At 39.2% G+C, this 22182-nt stretch overlaps 3 protein-coding genes across 3 annotated transcripts; 2 read left to right on the top strand and 1 right to left on the bottom strand.

The window, feature by feature from the left end:
* The first annotated feature begins 124 nt into the window (after positions 1 to 124).
* terf2 (telomeric repeat binding factor 2) lies at positions 125 to 10333 on the top strand. Its single transcript, XM_086070769.1, has 13 exons — positions 125 to 586; positions 846 to 941; positions 1957 to 2084; positions 3442 to 3525; positions 3715 to 3855; positions 5906 to 5988; positions 6533 to 7027; positions 7297 to 7407; positions 7497 to 7607; positions 7682 to 7810; positions 8972 to 9042; positions 9115 to 9158; positions 9722 to 10333. The coding sequence occupies exons 1-13, from the start codon at positions 448 to 450 to the stop codon at positions 9878 to 9880; spliced, it is 1791 nt and encodes a 596-aa protein (XP_085926895.1). The 5' UTR covers positions 125 to 447; the 3' UTR covers positions 9881 to 10333.
* Positions 10334 to 11229: 896 nt separating this feature from the next.
* nip7 (NIP7 nucleolar pre-rRNA processing protein) lies at positions 11230 to 13022 on the bottom strand. The gene is made up of 5 exons (XM_086070772.1): positions 12853 to 13022; positions 12660 to 12746; positions 12179 to 12317; positions 11867 to 12007; positions 11230 to 11784 (listed from the first exon to the last, which is right to left on the bottom strand). The coding sequence occupies exons 1-5, from the start codon at positions 12906 to 12908 to the stop codon at positions 11665 to 11667; spliced, it is 543 nt and encodes a 180-aa protein (XP_085926898.1). The 5' UTR covers positions 12909 to 13022; the 3' UTR covers positions 11230 to 11664.
* cdc42se2 (CDC42 small effector 2) lies at positions 13020 to 22123 on the top strand. The gene is made up of 5 exons (XM_086070773.1): positions 13020 to 13125; positions 15408 to 15641; positions 16723 to 16824; positions 16918 to 16993; positions 18768 to 22123. The coding sequence occupies exons 2-4, from the start codon at positions 15588 to 15590 to the stop codon at positions 16990 to 16992; spliced, it is 231 nt and encodes a 76-aa protein (XP_085926899.1). The 5' UTR covers positions 13020 to 13125; positions 15408 to 15587; the 3' UTR covers position 16993; positions 18768 to 22123.
* Positions 22124 to 22182: the final 59 nt, after the last annotated feature.

Here is a 22182-nt window from a genome sequence, read left to right on the forward strand (position 1 = left end):
TATGAATTTGAAATACAGTTGTAAACAATCGCTTATTTGAGTAGCCTGACGGGCCCTCCAAGACAGTGGGGGCGCTCTACCGGATCGTGTACCCTTAAAAAAACCGGCCTACGTTCTCCCGGAAATAGAAATGTTTGGATCTTATCCCTAATTACAGATCTGTCAGGCAGATTTAAGTTCTTCATTTTCATTGTTTGCCTGTAACAGTACATGTCAAATATTCTCCTAGTTGGCGGTGTTATCTACGTTTGAGAGTTTATCTTTTTATCGTTGTTTAAACTTTATAGTTTAGATGATATTCGAGTTACCTGGCAAACTAACAGAGAATATAGTTTGTTAGCAGAGACAACACTTTTCCCGCCTTGGCTCTAAAACAAGCGCGCGCACGCGCGCACATACACGCGCCGACAGACAACTCCTCGCGAGCAACGTAGCGGTGGGAAGAGTATGGCGGAAGACGTCCTATCTACCGTAACAGAGCCAACTGTGAACCGATGGATTATGGATTATTACATGTCGTTGGCGTTAGAATTGTTTAAAAAAGATCAATATCAAGATTTCTGTGATGTGGCTAACGTGATTAGCAGTAAGTTTGAATTTACTTCCTCTGCGTCGTTGCTTGGCCGCCAAACTTAATTTAGATTAGCTAGCTGACGTTTCTTGTGTTAACCTCTTTGAAGATGTGGCGTGTTGAATGACGTTAGAAGTTTGCTCGTTGGCGTCATTTTTAAAAGTATGCACTAGTTCAGTGCTGCTAATGTTTACGTTTGTTTTGGATGATGGGGAGAAGCGTGTTTTTGTAGGTGCTATTTGAATTCACCTTTCTTTTTATTTATCTTTTGCAGGTATCATGGTCCGTCAGGTGAAAGCAACTGATGCGATGACAAAAAAAATTACTGTCATACAGTTACTCTCCCGGGTAAATGAGGGCGAAAGACTTGGTGAGCCTGCAGGATACACACTTACCAAGTTGAACAATGGGGAATTTTTTCGTGTATTTTACCTCCCTTTGCGTTCAAAGTAAAGGCCCAATGATGACATGTCTCGCTGCTGCACACTGAGTGACACTGAATGCAACTGGATTGTACCATAACGACAAAGTGCAAACATTACAGTTGGCAACTCTTTTCTGCACACCAAGCAGTTCAGCACCATACATTTACCAGCACTATGCAATGGAAAAACTGCGACCCTGTATTCGATTTTGAGGGTCACATATATACTGTGCTTTACTGTATTTTGTTATTGAGCGACAAAAACTGTCAAGTGGTGGCAGGAAAGTGAGGAGATGGTGAGATTAAAGGACAAAGTGTGAATATTTTGAGAGGCTCCATTTATTGACAGCACCTGTGCACACAATACATGGTTGGGGCCCGTGGCCATCAAATCTGCTGGGTAACTTTTTGGATGGAGGGTGCGGTGTAAGATCATGTGCGTTATTGATTGGCTGTTGCACTGAAATTGCCACACTGATCACATTTTGAATTGCAACAAAACCACAGGGTGGCCGTTGGTCTTATGGAAACTAGTTGCACAGTCTTGACTCTTAAGTCAGTTTAGGCCGTGTCACTCTGTATGCAGCATCCATCAAATATATAAAATCCAAATTTTCCTAGTTGGTATATAACCTGTGCTGATTATATAAACTAAAAGTAGTACTAGCTTTTATTTCATAATTCTACTGCTGCTATTTCTTCTTTGTATTGGCCAGCGGCCCGGATGCCCTTTGGCACTGTGCTGCCTCTCGCATTTAAGTCTTGATACTACGAGAAATATTGTCATGTGTAAGATGTGGTGTGCTGTGTGCGCGTCACCTCGAGTACATCGCACAATAGGCAAAAGAATCGTGAGAACATGGCAATTTTTCCTCATCTGTAGGGTCTTCATTTAAAAAATCGTTAAGAGGTTAACAATTGGTATGTTAGTCTACCCCAATTATTATATTTGTCATTACAGATGTGAGTTTTGAGAGAAATTACTTAACCCCTTTGGAATCGGCCCTTAAGCTGCTGGAATCCATGCGTGGGAGAAGAGATGTTTCACAAAACAACTTAAAAAAAGTTTGCATGTTGGTGAAGGAGATGGTATGTGCACACAAAATATGAATATGTGTATTGTGTACGTAACAAATGCTAGTTGATACTAGTATATTTGTACATCCAAAGTTCAACAGAATGGCCATTGGTCCAATTTGTTTGTTATTAACAGATTATCCCATAGGAAATAATGGAGGTAGAAAATAAATCTCTTCCAGGGTCAAATTGGCGTCATCAAAACGATATATACAAAAAAAGGATACATAGGCTCGCATTGCATTAGTTTTCTAAATTCCTTCAGCCTTAGTTTTAGGTAATATTATAACATCATTAACTCTCAATTTCAACCTTTCAACTAGTGATGCACCGAATATTCGGCCACCGAAATAAAATTCAAGCCGAAAAGTGGATGTTGTGGTGACACTAGCAAAACACACCAAAAAAAACGCTGCAAGCAAGTGTCTGTTTGAATTAAACAACAAATACGGGAGTGAGTGTTCGCCTTGCTGCTCGCTGGCGTTTGTGAGTACCGGCAGCTTCATTGTACACACCGGAGAAGGACAGGGTCGCTTGGTAAACTATGTCAAAAAAGAGAGCGCTGCCGAGTACTGCACTATGAGCCACTCTTTCTCCTGCAGCTCCATCCTTCCTTTTTCTTTTTTTTTTTGATGAGAACCCTTCGAGCGCTTCCACTTTTTCACTTGCATCCTGGTGGCCGTGCTAAATACTTTAGCTAATGTTAGCATTATTGCTATCAACAGTTTTAAACAAGTAAACACTTAACCACTATCTGCGGGTGACTACAGGACGCCGTGTGTGACTTTGCAGGCCATTCCCAATGCTGATTGGCTGGTGCAAAGAAATGTATTTATTTTTAAACGTTGGTGAATGTGCCGCACCGTTTCCCGCTCCAAATAGCCTAAAAATGCGTCATCCGCACCGCACGCACCCGTGCCCGCCAGTGCGGTAAAGTACATTGACTATAAAGTGCATTTGCACCGCCAGAAAATGCTCAGTTGCTCACCCCGCGTTTGGTGTTTATTGTACCTTTCGCCAACATGTCTCTGTTGTCTGTGGTGTGGCCGCATTTCAATTTACATTGTGTTTTGTTAAAATGCCCGTGCTAAATAGGCCTAAATATTTTACAATAATATTATAATTTTAATTATAATAAATGCAATGATAATTAAAAATTGGCATAGCCTTTTTCGGTGTTTTGGTTTTCGGCCAAGCATTTCTCGTTTTCGGTTTCGGCCCAGACATTTCATTTCGGTGCATCCCTACTTTCAACCTTTAAATTTCACAATGTAAAAACTAAACAGGTAGTCTCAATTTGATTGACAAAGCCAGATTGCTTTTAACATTTAGATGTCAGATAAAACGTGTGTTTTGTCTCTGTCTTCAGATTGTGAAGGTTTTCATTAAGAACGAAAAGTTTGACAGAGCAGAAGAGGTGCTCCGCCATTTTCCTAAATCAGAGGTTGCCAAGGTGAGTTCTCTTTCAAAATTGCAATGTTAGTAGTAGAACTCCTACTTTATTTTCTTTTTTAACATCATAGGAGAGAAAACAGAACCGCTAATTAGGGGCAAGGGTGTTGTAATTTGAAAAGTTCCATTAATTTGGTAATGACACCCTCACTGAGCCTATCATTTAAACTTTTTTTTTTGTGCCCCTTAGAAAGATATTTTCATGCATCTCATCAGCCAGAGAAGCAACAAGCATAAAATCATTGAGGAAATGGACTTCAAACAATTTAAAGACCAGATTGTGGCCTTTTGCCTGGAATTCTGCCAATTTTCTGCTCCCTTTCTTCACCAGGTATGTGGTCAAGACATGTCTGTGTGAATGTGAATGTCAGTATTCCCTTTTCTATCGCAGGGACTTTGGGGGGTAAATTTACGAGGCCAGCCCTGTTTGTGCGTGTCCCCATTGCAGGAGTTTTCCCAACTGGGCCACTTAAGTCTTGTTTCCACCGCCAGTATCTACTCTACTCTACTCAGCATTTAGCCCCGTCTCCACCAACAAATCCACCCGGCTCTACTCCACTCGCTTTTTCTGGTACTTACTCTTTTGCGGTTCTAAAAAAAAAAGTAGCCCAGTTCCAAAACGTGACACATTTATTTTTGGAGGCCAATGATTGGTGCAAGACATGTCTTCATCAATATGCTGCTCCGCAAACCACCACCCTGGGAAAAACAGCTGCCATTAACGATGAAGGGAGGACAACAATGGCTTCCAAACAGATCAATGCTTAGACTTTTGAGGAGGTGCAAAAAAAATTGACATTATTGAATGCAGTCTTCTGGTTGCTGCGATATTCATTCGATGTCTTCTAGCTGAAATAAACAGCCACAAACCTAGCACCAAATATCCGCGCTCTCCATTGATTTTGCCTGTGTGTGCAGTGCACGCTAGCCGAGGTCGCTTAAGCATGACGGCACTGGCGAGGTGAGGAGGGGCTCCCGGGTGGTGGCCGTGGCAGTGGAGATGCACTGCTTTTTGGTGTAGAGCCACGTAAAGCAGAGCAGAGTAGGGTAGATACCGTCGGTGGAAACGAGGCTATACGGGGACGAACGGAGGTCCTACTCGAGGGTAGGCACTCCGGTAACCCCGAAAAGCTCCTGGTCGGGCTCCAGCAATGATTGGCTAAACATTTTTTACTATAAAAACATCTTTCCTTCATGTGCGATGACCATGCATTCTTGGCTAAGAACTCTTTCATCAAAATAATTCTCCTAATAATCCTTTGCCTATTTTCTTTCCACTCATTGTTAGCCTTTTTTAATTCTCCATCTAGACAACCATCCATCCACGCCATGTGCACAAACATAAAAAGCAGAAAAGCGGCAATGGCCTCACTTTTTCCTCTTTTCTCGTTAATGTGCTTGGGTGACGTGACGGGAGAAACAGCGATTACGTGTCGTCCGAAAAGCATGAAGTCGCGAACCTGTACTCTGCTGTGGAGACACGGCTCAGAGGACGTTTGCTGTGCAAGTTCCTAGCCCCCAAAAGACTCGAAAGATGTTTTTTTCACTGCTTGGCAGTGTAGTCTAATATTCTGATATAGAGGCCATGTCCGCCCGAAAATGAGTTTAAGTGTATCGTTCCTACCTTTCATCCACAAGAAACTGGTGGTGTGGAAGCAGGCACACAATCACTTTTTAAATAAGGTCCCAGAGAGAATTGAATGTAAACGCTGCCTTTGCATTTATGTGTTTCCAATTCTCACATAGCCATGCGTGAACACCACCAGTAACAAAAATGGTGGCGCACCTTGTTATATTTATGCTGCAAGAAGCTCCCAAGTATACTATGACGTTTTCAGCCAAATCTTCTGGTCCTCTACTACCACCATCAGCAACAAGTGGGGATGGAGAGCACTGTTCTTAAATCCAGCGTGGGTAACAACCAGAAGGGCAACCGCTTTGTATTCAACACTTTAATGTTTTGCATTGCACAGGCTATATAATTCCTGTTTTTGGTGACAGTGTTTTTGTGTGAACATACCGATTTCTCTGTGTTTACAGGAAACTTAATAATAATTTTAAAAAACATTTTAAAAAAAGTAGGTCACTTGTGATTCCAAGGTATGGGCATGGCCTTAATTTGGCCAGCTGTACCTCATCTGTTGGTTGAAATCTTGACCCCCCCCCCCCCTAAAAAAAGGCCACGCATTTTTAGAGAGATGATATCTGCTGAGTATTGTCGAGGTCCCCTTGAGCAACACTCCTCTCTGCATGCTCACTTGATGTGTAGTTCTCCTTCAAAATATACTGAAGAGGACATTTAATTTTCCCTCCAGGGATGAAAATACAGTATTCACGATGATAAAGTACTGAATGTGGAGTTTTATTTTTCTTTGTGCCAGGAAGCAAAGAAGCTTATTGACAAGCAAAGGCATTGGCACCCAACAACCGATGAGCCAAATAATGGTAGCCCCACCACGAATTGGTAATTAACAGCTTTTTTTTCACTGCACACTTCACATATAGAATATTTGTTAAATTAACATAGGTATAATAGTATGATGTTAAAACAAAGGAAGTTAACCTGAAGCGGGCTCATTATACTAGTCAGGCATCTTATATGCCTACATACACACTGCAGTATTTAGACACACTAACTCTCAGCTGGTTGCAAGCATTCACCCCAAGATGGCGTTCTTGTGAGAGAAAAAAAACCTCATAATAATGACTAAATATTTGAGTGGTTATAGAACTGTGACTTTTTCAAACAATACTAGTATACTGTACCTTGAAACTTGTAACAGACTCATGCCTACCCAAAAGTGGAACAACAAATAATGCTCTAGAATAGGGAAGTGAGAACATTTCTATGCATTTATTAGTTAGTGAGGGCATTGTCTTTATAATAGTGTTTGCATACAATATTAAGCACAATAGTTAACTATTTACTTAATGATTAGGCAATGTGTTATAGGCTGACATTTTCCAATTTTTTCACTAACTCCACATTTTTCTCCTCCAACTTCTAGTAACCTAATCAAATCGAAAGAAAGATTGGAGCTTGCCTACAGGGCTTTGGCTGCAGGTGGGGACATCTTACCATTTTCTCAGCTAGAGGATGAGAATGAAAATGAAGCCATTTGTGCAATTCCTGACAACATTGACCAAAGTGAAAACTCTGATAGCGAGGAGCTTTTTCAGAGAAACTCTGGCAGCCCCCTTGAGGCTGCTCCGGCTGCCCCTCCCACTCAAACAGATGCCCCTTCGCAGTCCAGGACCGGGTCAGTGCAAAACATAGCCCGGAAACGAATGGGGGTCTCGGCGAACAAAAGGCAACTTCACAACTTGGCAAAGATGGTGACGGATCCGGACAGTCAGACGAGCTCATTGCCTGCTTCCTCTCAGGAGCAGGAGGCTGCGGTCAGAGCCGATGAGTCACAAACTGTAGCTTGTCAGACCTCTGAAACTGGCTTGGAGGTAGTCCCGTCACCTCAATCAGCCACATATGCATTGACAAAGAGCAGGTACATTTGTTTCGCCCACTCTCATGGCTATATTAAGTTATGAAAACCAGGATTTAGTGGTATGTCTGCAGTGCATGATTTCTGTTCTTCATTTTTTCCCAAAATGCAATTGGGTGAGCGCAGTCTATACCCCGTTATTGCAATCTACATATAATTTGTGTGTTGTACTTGTTAACACTTCTTATAGGAGAAAACGATGCCCTAACTTACAGTGAAGTTATTTTATCACCATTGTAGGCTCTAACGTGAACCTTTTTAACCCCTCCTAGGTCTTCCGCTAGTGATGTTGAGTCACCTCCACGTGAGGAACAGTCCTCTAGCTCAGCAGCAAGCATGCAAGTCTCTCAAGGAGCACATCATGAACAGGCTTTGCGACATGGGTAAGTACTTAAAAAAAAACATTTTTTTTTTTATTTAATTCCTCAATACAATTCATTTTGTTCATCTTCTCTTCCTTGACACATTGCAGAAAAAACACTGACTCAGAAGAGATGTCGCTGGACAGTGTCCACATAGTGCAGGATTCTCCAACGAACGACAAATCTCCAGTGAAAAAACGCGTCAGGAACTCTCGGAGCAAGCAAGTGCAAATCGTGCCACATGACAGATGGTTTCTGATTGTGAGGCTGTATGACAAACCTAATATTCTTGCAGGCTTATGGGAAATAACAGTGAAGTCACAATCACAGACTCCTCACTGGACACTTCGCCTTCGGTGAATTCTCAATGCTGTGGCCCTTCAAAAAGTTCAACGCCTAACAAGGACCCCTACCGTGCAAAATGGTCACTAGTTTACAACACAGTACCGTTCATTTTCATGTGATGTGTCATTATGGTGCTTTAAAAGGGATACTTGGCTCATTGAGACATTTCAAGCAGTAAAAAGTTACAATTTTGTCCAGAATTAATTTGATGATTCATTTATTTTTCATGTACAATTAAAATCTTTAAAAACTAATTTTTCCACTTGCTGTCGACTGAAGATGACATCACGTGTGCTTTGGAAGTCGGTAACAACCAATCATGGCTCAGTGTGCTTGACCAAACCCAGAAAACAGGTGGAAGAATTACTTTTTAAAGATATTGTACATGAAAAATAATATAGTTATCAGATTAATTCTAGACAAAATATGAACTTTTTACTGCTGAAAATGGCTCAATGAGTCAAGTATCCCTTTAATTGGGGCCTATTGAGGATCTAACTAATAAATATTCTAACTTGAAGTTGAAACTGTTAATGATGTGGCATATTTTGACATGAACTTTTAAGAGCAGTAATTCCTAACCAACCAGTGTTGAGATATCAGGGGTGCTGTGAAAATGTATCCAGTGTCACTTAATTTGTTTTTGTTAATTACATTTTTTCTTGTAATCACAAATGTATCTTTGTTCATCTATTTATGTCAGCAATACATAGTGACAGGCAGAACAATTAAATGCTTTTCCAATTCCTTGGCAGGAGGTACAATAAATTTGCCTCCACCTGTTGCCAATTTATTCTCACTTTTTGTTTTTGTTTTAAGTACACTCACTTACACAAACACGGTCTCCCGGGTGAGGAAGCGAACCCATGCCGCCTGCATCGAAGGCAAGTGACAGACGGTACGACTCAGACACAAACTTAAATTACGTCCTCTCTCCGATAAGTGGCAGAGTATTTATAAGTTCTGCCTGTGACTATACATCGCTGATATAGATAGATGAACTAAGATACATTAATTGTTATGAATGCAAAATTATTTTCAGCCCCAATTGGGCAATTTCCCGTGGCACACCTGATGAGATCTTGACAGTGGTTGGGAATCACTGTTAGCCTCTTCTAATGCTAACGCGGGGTTTGACCATTTAAACTTGGTTATAAAACGCTTTGAATTAAACATTCATCTGTCAGACAGAGCAATAGAATCTGCTGCTCCTTTCGTAAAGCCTCTTTTTTGTTGACAGGAAGGAACTGTTTAACAGTGCCAAAGAGTCCAAAGACGCTTGGACTGAAGAAGACGACGAACTTTTCAATGGTCATACATGAGGAAAAAATTTTTTTTTACCGTGTTATTGGGTCTTAATTTTTTTTTCTCATTTTCTTTCAGAATCATCTGTTGGAAATTCTTTATCAGACATGAAGAAGAGGGTGGTAAGCATTTTATTTCGGAAACACCAAAAATGTTGACTTCAACATTTACACATTGTGTTTTTGTTTTTTTTATACAAATGTTCACAAGGTCACAACGCCCAATCAGAATAGACTGAAAATTATTATTTTCATATAGCACATTTCATACAACTTGTAACTCAACTATCTTTGCGTGATTAATCTTACAACCTTTAAAAATAAAAAGTAAAAAACTAAAGACATTAAACGATGTACTACTGTGGGCCAACATCTAAATGCGGTTTCACCATGTTTGGTTTGAACTTTAAGCTCCATTTATTGACCCGAGTCTGCAGACCTTAGAGCTCTTGTGCTTCAGCTTTATAACAAAAATATATATTCAGAACCTAAACCATTCATTGATGTATAAAACCAGTAGCAGAACTTCAAGTTTATTCATGGCCACTGGGGTAGTATAATACGTGCTTGATGACAAATATACATGGTGACGGTCACAGCCGCTCAGTAAAACGCAGTAATTTAAGTCATTTTTCGTATATCTATATTTGTATATGTATGGATATAATTTGCCTGTTATGTTGCAGAAGTGGACAGAAGAGGAAAGTCAGAAGCTGAAGGAGGGAGTCCAAAAATTTGGAGAAGGCCAATGGTCAAAAATAAAGTCTTATTACAAGTTCACGGATCGCTCAAATGTAAATTTAAAGGATCGGTGGAGAACAATGCGAAGACTGGATTTGATTTGAGAAGAGTAAGCGGTTAAGAAGATGGAAGGATGGATGGTTTGTTTTTTGTTTAAGTTTTCTTTGTAAAAAGTGTAAATGTTTTACATGTTTTTTGTGAGTTGTACAATATTCATACAATAAAGGTTAAGGGTTCTCCTTAACCTTGTCACATTCTTCTAAAATATCCATTTTCTATAATGATTGTTAAGGGTGAGCAAGAGCCAATCAGTGATAATTATTCACTTACACTTAGTCTGAAAATGATTTATAGAGCCAGGGGGGATTTTTTTTTAAATTGTTCTTCTACTAGATGTTCGGTACAATTAATCTGTCCGCCATGTAATTCTTATAGCCAAGAACATGCACAGATAGACTAAGGCACATTTGAGCACAGTGAGTACAGTCTGTGAGCCACAACCACAGTCTAAGCAGCCCTCACAACCTTTATGAAGTCAGAATAAAAGGTCAAGTATGTACTGCTTTTTTTATGTGCATGGTTTATTATCAGCAGTGCAAGTAAACAAGAGCAGCAACTTGTTTTAATTCATATTTTGATTGCAAATTAAGATGATTGCAGGCTCTCGTCAAGCCCATTCCAGATTTGTGGCCTCCTGGGTGTTAGTTAGGCCAGTGCATTCAATCACTTTTTCGCCCCTCGGTATTTGAGTTGTATATGATTGGTGTTAAAGATATTTACTGGGCAACTGAATGCTTGTTCTGGATATAGACCATTTCTTTCATTAAGGATGATGTTTTTTGATGAACATTGAAATCCGCAAACCTTGACAGTTTGAAGCTATGAAAGAAAGTGCTTATGGGACTATTATAACCAGACAGTTGTGGCTCATATTGTTTTATTTTCTAATTTATTCTAACTGGTGAAAGTGTTGCACCAAGAATGTTACACTAGTAAATATGGGGGTCAAACAAGGGTTTGTACAATATAAGGAGAGAAGTTAAAGGGGGAAAAATAAAGAAAAAATAATCCAACTTATTTTGACAGTGTAGGTGATCAACAGGACATTTGAAATTTAGTGATTTGTCTAGGAGGATCCCCAAAAATGTGGTCAACTCCTTTGCATCTATCTTTAAATGTGTTTTTTTAAGAATATAATACAAAAAAAAAATCTATTTAGTGCTAATTTACAATGGACCAAATATACACTTTCTGTAATTCAACAGTGTCAATTTTGTAGCTCATTTTTGTGGGACAGAAATAAGTATCAACAACAAATAGAGCTTAATTTAGAGGTATTCATAAAATAATTCTTATAAAGGATGACGAGCGAATAAACATACTGTTGTCTGGAATGTTGGTGTGCAAGTGCCTGCATACCAAAGATTTCACACCACTGAAGTATATTTGTGAGTACAGTAGATTGAAACAAGATTTTATTTTGTAATCAACATTTTTTAGATGTGTTAGGCGGTGTTTTTTTTTTTATGTACAATTGTACATTATTTGTGGAATACAGTGGAACCCCACCAGGAAGCAGGCTGGCCCTCATAGCAAAATCAGCATATAGCTGACAGCTATAATAAAAACAATGAAAAACTTTTAACCCCAAATATTATTGGATACAAAAAAAAAAGGGGGGGGGGGTGTAAATAGTGCCAGCCCATGAGTTAGCGGAAGTCCAAATAAAATATTTGCTGCATTTTACCACATGACTGAAATCATCACAACTTTTTACCATTTATTATGCCATGTATCAAATGTGGAATGAGGTTGTGTGAGTGGAGGGCAATTGACAAATCAACAGCAGCTGCAGTCCAACTAATAGAATCCCTGACAGATTCTTGATTTATGTTAATTCAGCTTCATTCCTGATAAACTCGCCCACGTCAGCCTGATGGAACACAACTATGGACATGGGGTCCACTCGCCGACACTCTTGCGTCGTCTTGGCTGCCACTCCAAACCCCTGGGGAGGGGGGAAGACACCATGTGATGAGCTTGATATGTTCTAAACAGGTTGGAACTTGAAGCATGTGGCGAGTACTTACCAGGGGCACGTCAGCCATAGAGTAGACCACCACACCTTGGTATTGCATGGTGTTCTCCGTGATCCTCCCTAGACCAGACTTTAGGATGTGATTGCCGTAGAGGAATGACTGCTCTGCTCCAGGTTTCACCCACACCTTGAACTTCGTGGCAATCGAGTAATCACACAAGCGCAACATTAAGTACAGGCAGTCAGTAATGTTAATGTATTTTAAAACAATTTAGTGGAACTCTGTACTGATTGCTTCATTACACATTATTTTCAATGACAAAAATAGCACACTATTAAAAAAAAGAGAGACTAGCAAACAAACCTTTGCATAGGGTGCCAGGAAATCCAGAGCTGTTATGTGTAGCCGAAACTTTCTGGTCTTTGTAAACTTGCCAAAACAAGTGCCGACTGACACCAGTTTGTCCCGGGAAACATTTGTGGACAGTTTAAGAATCTTCTCACTGTGGAAACATAACAATTGATCAACGATAAAAGGTTGAGGGGTTTCCATGGCCCTCCAAACAAGTAGTTCTCAAACTGCGGTCTGTGGGGGTCTTTACAATAATTTGTCATAAATTATGTCGTATCATTTTTTTTAAGTTCATACCTGTATGAATATTAACATCAATTACAGATATCTGTAACTGGAATTGTGTCAGAATACGTTTTATTGCGCGCAGGTCCTCATAGGCATGCACGTCCTTAAAGATTTGAGATAATGGCATGTTTATTGTTTTGGATATAACCATTTTTACTTGCCTCGGTTTGGGAACCCCTGTTCTAAACTGGTAGTAATAGATTACCTCATGTAAAATACGCGCTCATTGTGAAGCCTGAAACAGTACGTGCCGTCTGGTCTGTCCACGAGGAGTTTTATATTTTCTCCTATACTGGTAAGAGAAGAAAATATTAATCACATGTATAGCATAAATTAGCCTACCATGCTAATCCACACAGTCATCAACGCGCATCAAAATGTCCTCTCGCTCCACTCACTATTTCGACAGCTTCTCAAACAACGTTTTCGTCTCTTCTTCTGTAAGCGGCCTCATCTTATCTCCCGATCGAGTAAAAAATAAATAAAACGCTAATATTGGAAGAACTGGATCTCCCACGAGTACGTACAAAACGTGGATCAACACGGAAGTGGTCACACATTAAAACGGAAGTCGACTGAATTTCCCAACATTGTACTTCCTGATGGGGTTTTTTTCATTCTCTACCTTTGCATTCGACAGTAGCGTTTGACTCGGACTAAAATCACGTCTGGTAAGAACATTTACCATGCAATACATCTTTGTCAAAACCAACGAATGTACGCTAATAGCTGTGTGAAGTACTTGATTTAGATCGTCAATTTGTGTGCCACTATCGGAAATTAGGCTAAAAGTTAGCACGGCTGGCTAGCTGTCATCGGAGGAAACAGCGGGCGAGCTAACCCTGTTAGCCTCTTCTAATGCTAACGCGGGGTTTGACCATTTAAACTCGGGTATAAAACGCTTCGAATTAAACATTCCTTTCATTTATTTATCATCTTTTACGTAGTGACACTTGATATTCGCTTTCGAAACTCGAAGCGGGTTTTTATTAGCCGCTGTGGTACATAGTTACATAACACTCATTTGTTTGTAAATATAAATTACGGTTTTGCTTGTTTATGTTAATGCGAGCTCAGAAACTGAGAAAATATTCCCCCCAAAACTGCAATAAATTAATTAAACTACTATGTCGGTCGTTAGATAGTAGCCCCCCTACTTGGAAGTTGTTTATTTTCAAAAGTGACCTGTGGACGTTTTCCAAATATATCATGACTTGAAGAAAAAAACTAAAACTGCCTCACAAAAAAACTAAACAACTATTATGTTGCGTGGTAAGAATAGAACGTGGATTGCCATAGGTATTAGGTCCAAATATGTAGTACCAGCGACAAGTTCACGTTTGAGGGAAGTCATTTTTTTTCCCATCCACAGAAGATGTCATTTTGGTGCCAAGTGTCAGAGTCAAAGCAATTAGACCATTTGTTCTCAAGGGTTGTTAAATGAAGGCCAGTCAAGGAAATTTATTGTTTAAAAAGGTTAACCACTTGAATGATTATGCTATAATAACACTAATATTTGTTATTGCCTTGGCAATGTTTCGAAAGGGTTTGGTGTTCGGCCCTAATCATATATGACTTTGGCTAGTCAGAGGCTGTGCTGAACTGTGTTTGTTTACCGAGTAAACAAGCGGCTAGAGCGTAAGGCAGTTGCACTTCCAGTCCCTTACCAAATTTCCTTCTCATGCAAACTTGACGCCTCTGCACTGTACTGAAAAATCTGAACGTGAATACATGTAATCTTTTAAAATGGCGTCAATCCTCAAATTGTCTATTCTCTCGAGACATCTCTAGGCACAGCTTTCAAATTCAATAATTTTTTCCAAACATAGCCTGCTCTTTGCATTCCTCCACTATACTTCCCTCCCTGTCACATTCCCGTAGACAAACATGGATTTAACTTGTGTCTCACCATGATAACTCCAAGTTGGGCCATCTTTCCTAAAACGAATGTTAGTAAATAAATAGCTGTAGATTTCTCTGTGAAATGGGGCATTTTCTTTAGGGTTGCAACTTGCCATATGTAATCAGACACTCGGGGTGGGAATCTTTGTCTCACGATTCGATTCCGATTTTTGGGTCTGCGATTCGATTCAAAATCGAATTTCGGTTAAGAATGATTTTTGATTCAAAATGATTTGATTGACAATGACTTTTGCTTCAATTTATAGATGTGCAAAGAATCATAATGATCTACTCCAGTCTGACTCACTAATGCTAATTAGCGCGCTACTTGCGGCACTTTTATCACTCAAAAGAACGGCTCCACGCTGCAAAAAAACAACTTTTATTGGAATAACTTGATCGTGACTTCTACTCTCTAATGTGGCTACAATTTAACAGTGTATCAGACCGTGTGGAACCACACTGCCCCTAAGTGGCCAAATCGGGTACAACATGAACAGCGCTCCTAATAAAGGCACACACAAACAAAGGCAAGACAGTATAAAATAATTTAAATAAAACAGATTTTGGGACATTTTAAATCGATTCTGAATCGTACTAAATGAGAATCGCGATTCTTATGAGAATCGATTTTTTTGGACACCCATATCAGACACTCTCATTATGACATCAACCCCTCTTAAAACGTGAGCTTTATTGACTGTGTTGATAGTAGGTCACTGCACAGGCACGTCTGCTACATACTGTGCTGACCTCATTTTGTTCTCTCTTCTGTTGCAAGCATTTATGTATTCTTTCCACATTTTACAGTCATGCTTTACTCAGCGTAATTACTAGTTCAAACTAAGGCAGGATTTGGAAACCAATATTCCAAAGACCAAACATGTAGGTCTGTCTTATAAGTCCTCATACAGTTATAGGTTCATCTTTGATGTAATTTTGTCTTTGTCTTATCAGAATTGTCATTTGAGCCAACCATCGTGTAAAAAAAACTGAGTAAATATCATTTGGTAGCTCCTTCTGATACTTATTTTGTACAACTTGTGGTTAGGAGGAGGTTCCTTGCTCTGGCAGGCGCTTCTCGTAACAAACATTTGTCCCGGAGAGACCGCCATCAGTTTCCACTGTGCGTCTGAGGCTGTGCGACATCAGACAGACAGGAAGGCACGCGACGAGTGGCGGCTCAACCGAAACAGGAAACTGCTACAGCGGCGTTGTCACTGGCCTGGGAATGACTGAATTCTGGGTTTGCTTCAGCTGCTGTATTGCGGAGCAGCCACAGCCTGTGAGTATACAAAATTTGATTTATTTACTTATTTGTTGTTGTGCCATATGGAATAGACTTATTTTATTGTTATAGTCCCCTCCATATGACTTTGTGCCTTGAGGTAAATATAAGCAGGTCCCTGCTAGGCAGAGTGAATACAATTTCTATGGGGGTTGTTCTCTGTGTTTATGTCAGATCAACTTGGTAAAGTTTCTTTTTGTGGAAAAGAGCAACCGGTTTGCAGCTATCCTTACTGATAATATAAACTTGGTCCTGATCATTGACCTTTGTCTCAGTTTTAGCCAATGGGTAAAACTGTATTTAAATATATTCAATTGCTGCACTGCTTTATCATAAAAAAGAATGGCATCGCTTTCAAATCCATGGTCACTCAGAATCACCTAGCTAGGACATCTCACAAAACTTACAATTCATATATTTATTTAAGGATTCAAAACTATGAGAATGCAACACTAATTAATAACATGTTTATCTTCAAAATTATTTTTCATCTAATTTGGCTCCTGTTAAAGGGAAAGTCAAGTAAAAAATGTTCTTTACAATAATGTGTTCTGTGCAACCTACGACATTCTGATTAATATTGCATTTGTGGAATATGAATTAAGCAGCAAAATCCCACCCGTTTTTGTCCATCTCACAGGGCGGTCATTTTGCTTTGTACCGACACATGCTTTCGATGGGAAAATTATATCACAGTGTCTAAGGGCTCATGTAATCATCTGTTTTCTGGGTTTAGTTGTGTGTCATTAGCAAGCTGATGTCATTTTCAGTTGACAGCAATGACAAAATGACTGCCCAGTGAAACCTCTCATGTTCAGTGCTAGTGTGTAGAGTTTTGTACAAATCCAAGTGCAAATGTTGCACACCAAATCGATCCAGCAATGTTTAATTCAAAGGAATGTTACTGATCATGTTTTTGTCATTTCACAAATGCTCACTGTCAGTAATTGCATATTGACATTTAAGAAATAATAATCTGAAAAAGCACGTTAGCGTTTGTATTCTTCCTCTAACTTGAAATGCAAAAAAGCAAAATATTAGTGAATGTATTATAACATCCAACGTATTTGTTTGCCAGAAACGGCGGCGACGGATCGACCGCTCCATGATTGGCGAGCCAACAAACTTCGTTCACACCACACACGTCGGCTCGGGGGACATGGGCCTGGGATTACCATCGGTGGGTTTGTGAAAATTCTCAGATAATCCCACCCAAATTGTGTTAGGGTGCTTTGGTTTCAGTTACTCAAAGCTGCTTACTGAATACCTGCAGGTGGACCTGGTTCAGGCCCAGATGAAGTCCAAAGGCGGCTATGTACACGGCGTCTCTGAAGGCTCACAATTATGAGGTGAGACATGCATGTCATTTTCTTTGACTTGAGGTTTAGTTGCTTGCTTCAGCAGCACAGCGTGACGATTCAAATAGTACCCTGCAACCTCTAAGATTAAACACAACCTCCAGTTTGTTTAGAAGCATGTAATCTCCATAGGAAATAATAGAAATAATCCTTTCAAGAGTCGGAGCAGCACCATGGCCTCATAGTTCTCCGGTTCGGGGTTGGAATCTTAGTTTGTGGAGTTTGCATGTTGTCCTCCGTGCTTGCTTGGGTTTTCTTTGAGTATACCAGCTTCCTCCTACATTACAAAAACATGCATGCAAGGTTTGTTACTGTTTGTAAAACATGAACATTTGACTACCTGATTCTAATGGCGACGCTCATTGGAGTCAGTGTCAGATCATATTTTTGATGCTCTCTGAACTGTACTCACATCTCACATATGCATGCTGGTGATTTATCTTCGGAAATTTTGGCTGATCGCGGTTTGTATGACCTTTCCAGATTCTATTGTATTCATCATGTAAACTTAAGTCTTAATCATAGATAATGTTTGAAAGTGATATTTGACAGTTGTCAGCAGGACTTATTAAAAGCACGTTTGTTGTGTCAGCAGGGCTCATTCAAATTCAAACCTTAATTTGTCACTTTAGGACCATTTGTCAATAGTGTCATCATTTATTTACTCCGCGTTCATCCGCAGTGAAACATTCACGTTTTGATTCCGCTCCCACACTGCATCACCATACCAATTTAATTTCCTGTTGACAAAGCAGCTTATATTGACAAGAGTACTTTTAATTGAGGCAACAATGACGCCTTGCTTCTGCTATGCTCGTGTGTCTCATCCGCCTTGTGACTTTGAATAATGTGATTGATTGTACCTAAGTGAGGAAATAAACACAATGAGTTTATTTGTCGCTCAGCTCACAGGATTTTGCAAACATTTCCAAATCTGTCCATTCATCTTCTGTAGCGCTCGTCCTCGTTAGTGTCACAGGTGAGCTGGCCCCTACCGGGGACAATATAAAGACCTGAGGCGAGATGTGAACCCAGAATATTTTGCCTGTCAGGTAGACAGGCTATTGCTAACCACTAATGGTAGTATACTAGTTAGGGGTGTTAGAAAAAAATCGATTCTGCAATATATCGCGATATTACAGCGTGCAATTCTCGAATCTATTCGATATGCTGCCGAATCGATTTTTAAACATAATTTTTTTAATGAGAATATCCAACAAAACGTCTTACTTAGTGTAAGGATTCACATATTAAGCACGGAAGAATGTTATATTAATGGAACATTAAGCCTTAATATTTTATTTCAGTGCTGTTCAAACATGAAACTGACTGCAACCTGTTTGTTAAATGCAGTGGCTCAGTTATAAGCCTGAATTTTCAGATAAATAAATACATTTTTATAGAAATCTTATAGTGTACATGTACGAGTTTGCTGATTAGTATATTCTAAATTTGAGTTTAAAAAAAATCGCAATAATCAATTTATAGATTCGTATCGGGATTAATCGGTATCGAATCGAATCGAATCGCGATATGAATCGAATCGCCAGGTACTAGGCAATTCACATCCCTAATTCTAGTGGTCTCAATACTTGCAAAAACGGCGACTGCCAGTACTCACGAAAAAAAAGTGGTATCGATACGAACATCCCTACTTTTTAATAAAAAATTGTACTCTATGGTGGACAAAGAAATGTAATTAGTTTGTTTCATTGTCATATAATTGAACATCCTAACTCGTGTTCTGTTTTGTACCCTTTCACAGCCCTTCAAGTGTGTCTCAACTACTGTTGTTTATAGGAGGAAGCAGTTGACAGTCTTTTATGGACGCCGGACCAAAAGATAAAAGTACTGCGTTTCCATAATGTTGTATATATTTTTATTTTCCATTCCTTTTTTTTTTTTTTATAAAAGCACTGCTATCCATTTGCTGCCATGCTGTTGCACTGTAAAGAGTACCAGTTAAAAAGTAGAGAGGAGGAAGGGGAGGCTTTATTTAGTACGCTCATCATCTCAGTCAGATGTATGCTTGTGCGTGTGTGTGAGCGGGCGTGTGTTGTATGCATGAGGAAAACGACGTCGCTCTCGTAGCCCACATGGATGCCTGTATTTATTATCGCATTTGCAAACGGACCTCACGGTGGCTGGGCCACGCCCAAGACGTGGAACTTTCTGTTTCCGTCTGTTTTTTTTTTCCCCTCTCAGAGGTTTGATAAAGGGCAGGTGGAGGTAGCAAAGTAAGATGTTGGTTTTTCTTTTTCTTTTGTTATTCGGAGAAGTCTCATGATCCTCTGAGTCGTCTTCAGGGTTGACAAATGCTGTTTTCTACTAAACTTGAATCGAGTCGCGTACACTGGACCATATACCATGTACACTCACGCCTGCTTAGGAATTTCGCTTTTTTTTATACTCAAATAGATTAAAATCATGTAGAATTTTAATAAACTCTGACCTTCCTTATCTGTCGTCATGCTCTTATTATTTTGTAAAAAAATAAAATAAAATTCTTGTGAAGCAGTGGCTAAAGTTAAAGTACCACTGATTGTGTTTGTTTCTAGTTGATTTTTTATTTTAAACTGATTGAAATCCAGAAATTAATGAAAGCTGAAATGAACTTGAAAGTATCCTCACAAGTGAGTGAGTGGGTCAGATTCCACACAGATGCCACTGTTCTCCACCTCTATTTGGACCTAGCCAATTCTTACGTCATGTTTTGTTTTCAGTTTTTTTTTTTTTTTACTTCCACCAGGGAGTTTTTTTTTCATCCGTTTTTTTTTTATCTGTCAGCATGTTATCAATTTAAAAAGTACTCGTGAAGGGGTGGGGCATGGACCAAAGGTGTGGCTCCAGGACATTGGTTTTAGGCATGATGTTTGATATTGTATTTTTTTCTCTTTATGACATTAAAGCACATAAAAGGGGGTGGGTATCGATGAACTTGTACATTTGTAAGTACCGATGAAATTAGGATTGTTCGACATTTATTATTATCTGCTCTCTACTGCGTGTGCCATGATAGCATATTTTCTCAGATAGTGGCCAAAGGTCTTATTAGGTGCTAATGTTAGTTCCTTTTCCAGAAATAATATTCAGTGTTACGATATGGTGATTTTATTTTTATTTTTTTTAAAGAAAAGAGTGATCAATTCTAGTTGAGACATTTGAAGTCAAAGTTGGGCAACCTTTAAGAGTCTGTTTTATTTCAGCCTGCCATGCTCAAACATAATTAGGCTCCAACCAACGATGATTAGTCCCAAACAACAGTTTTGATTCAATGTGAGTACAGAGCATCCTCGGTTTACAACAAAGTTCCGTCCTTTCTTAAGACAGTCACATAGCCTGAATTTGTGGGTAATTACAAACATGTAGTTTCTCACAAACTGTGATCTGGTCTTAAGATAGTTGAGTTGTGGCTGTTTGCAAGTACGATTTTCGCTTTTTTTTCTGTTGAGGTTTCTCATCTTCTTCTCCCTACCTTCAGACACATTAGAATTTCACATTTTAATGCAAGTCTAGAAAATTATCCGCAATACACCAAGCACAATGTTTAGCGTCATCCATGTGTCTCGTATACAAGGTTCAAGTTTGGTAGCAATGTGGTTGTATATTTCGGCCATTTAGTGTTGTCCGCTCATCTCGTATACAGGGTTCAAACAAGACGAGATGCAAAACATCTAAGATAAACAGAGCAATCCAGTTGCAATCGATTGAATGACCTGGATGAATGAGAATATCCACAAGCACAGAGTGAAGGCCACTATTTGAGCAAAAATGCTAGTTTTACTCCGTCAGGCTCCAGCTACAAAAAGCCCTGCAGCCCCATCACGGACCTACAATTACACCTGACCTCTTATTTTTGTCGTCATCCGACTCCGGCTTGACATTGATTGTCGTAACATTGGCTGCGGGTTCAGTTTCATTAGCTCGGCCTTAATGAGAGCAGCTATGGTATGAATGTTAACCAATGTCTACATTTTGTGCGCTATTGCTCACCGGAATCTTTTAAATGCATGCGCTTTTGTGTATGTGTATCTCCTGTGGTTGAATATGTGTCCATCAGAATGTAATTGTACCATAAAGCCAGCAAAAACATGTTAGTGTCTGTACTGGGCAGTTTAAGAAAACATACCAGCCAGAGTCTTTATATCCATTGTAACATAACAGAGATCAAATCGTCCTCTAGTTAGTCACCTCAGAAGAAAAAAAATCTTTACAGTGACAAGCATTTCCCATGATGCATTGCAAATACTTTTTTTTTTAGAGCGTTAAAGCTATGTAACCATTTATTCCTGTTAAATGTTTTTCTTGTAAAAAGTGATTCACGTTTGTTTTCCCACCCTTTTGAATTACAGTGGATAGAAAAAGTCTACACACCCCTGCTCCAATGGCATCAAAGAAACACGACCTCGATAAATGATTTTGAAACTTTTTCCACCATTAAACATGCGTGCTTTTGGAGACGTGATATATAAATGAGATTGTGCACACCCTCATAACTGTGGATGTGGCTGTATTCACTAATCACATTAGAACTCATGTTAAATGGCGGTACACACCCTACAGTTTAGTTGCTTGTGCAGTACAGACAGTGTAAGTACAAAAAAAAATTAAGAAATGTCTACTAGAACATCTGAGCTTTATTTGGAGTTAATCAGAGCCACTTTAAATACTGGCCCAGCCATATACAGGGTGTGCGCACATGTGCTATTGCATTTTCAGTAGTTTATGATTTACTTCCCCTGTCAAAATAATTATATTTATTGGTATAGGCTAAATTAATGGGGAGATTTATTTTTTAATTGTTTCGCTATTTTTATTTTGTTATTTTACATCACAAATTTCTGTCCACTGTAAATTACAAGTTGTGAACAGCAGGATGTGCTAGAGGACTAGTTATTTTTTTAAATCCCCGTTTCAGTCAGAACACTTGTTTCATGCTGTAAATCAACAATAGGAAATATACTTTTATGTTTTACAATATTCTATAAATTCCAGGGTTAGAACAGTGTTTTCCCACTTTAGGCAATAGGCACTGTATAAAATGGTCCTTCCATTAAAAAAAAAAAGAAGTCCATTCTGTCTTTAATTTCTGCAATGGGAAATAAATGTGTAAATGTTTTACTAACTGTGTCGTCCATTTTTTAATACATCAAAACATTTTTAAAACATAGATAAGTCGA

This window comes from Leptonotus elevatus, chromosome 3 (assembly GCF_054856555.1).
Source record: "Leptonotus elevatus isolate MCC_2025b chromosome 3, RoL_Lele_1.0, whole genome shotgun sequence".
NCBI classification, from domain to species: Eukaryota; Metazoa; Chordata; class Actinopteri; order Syngnathiformes; family Syngnathidae; genus Leptonotus; species Leptonotus elevatus.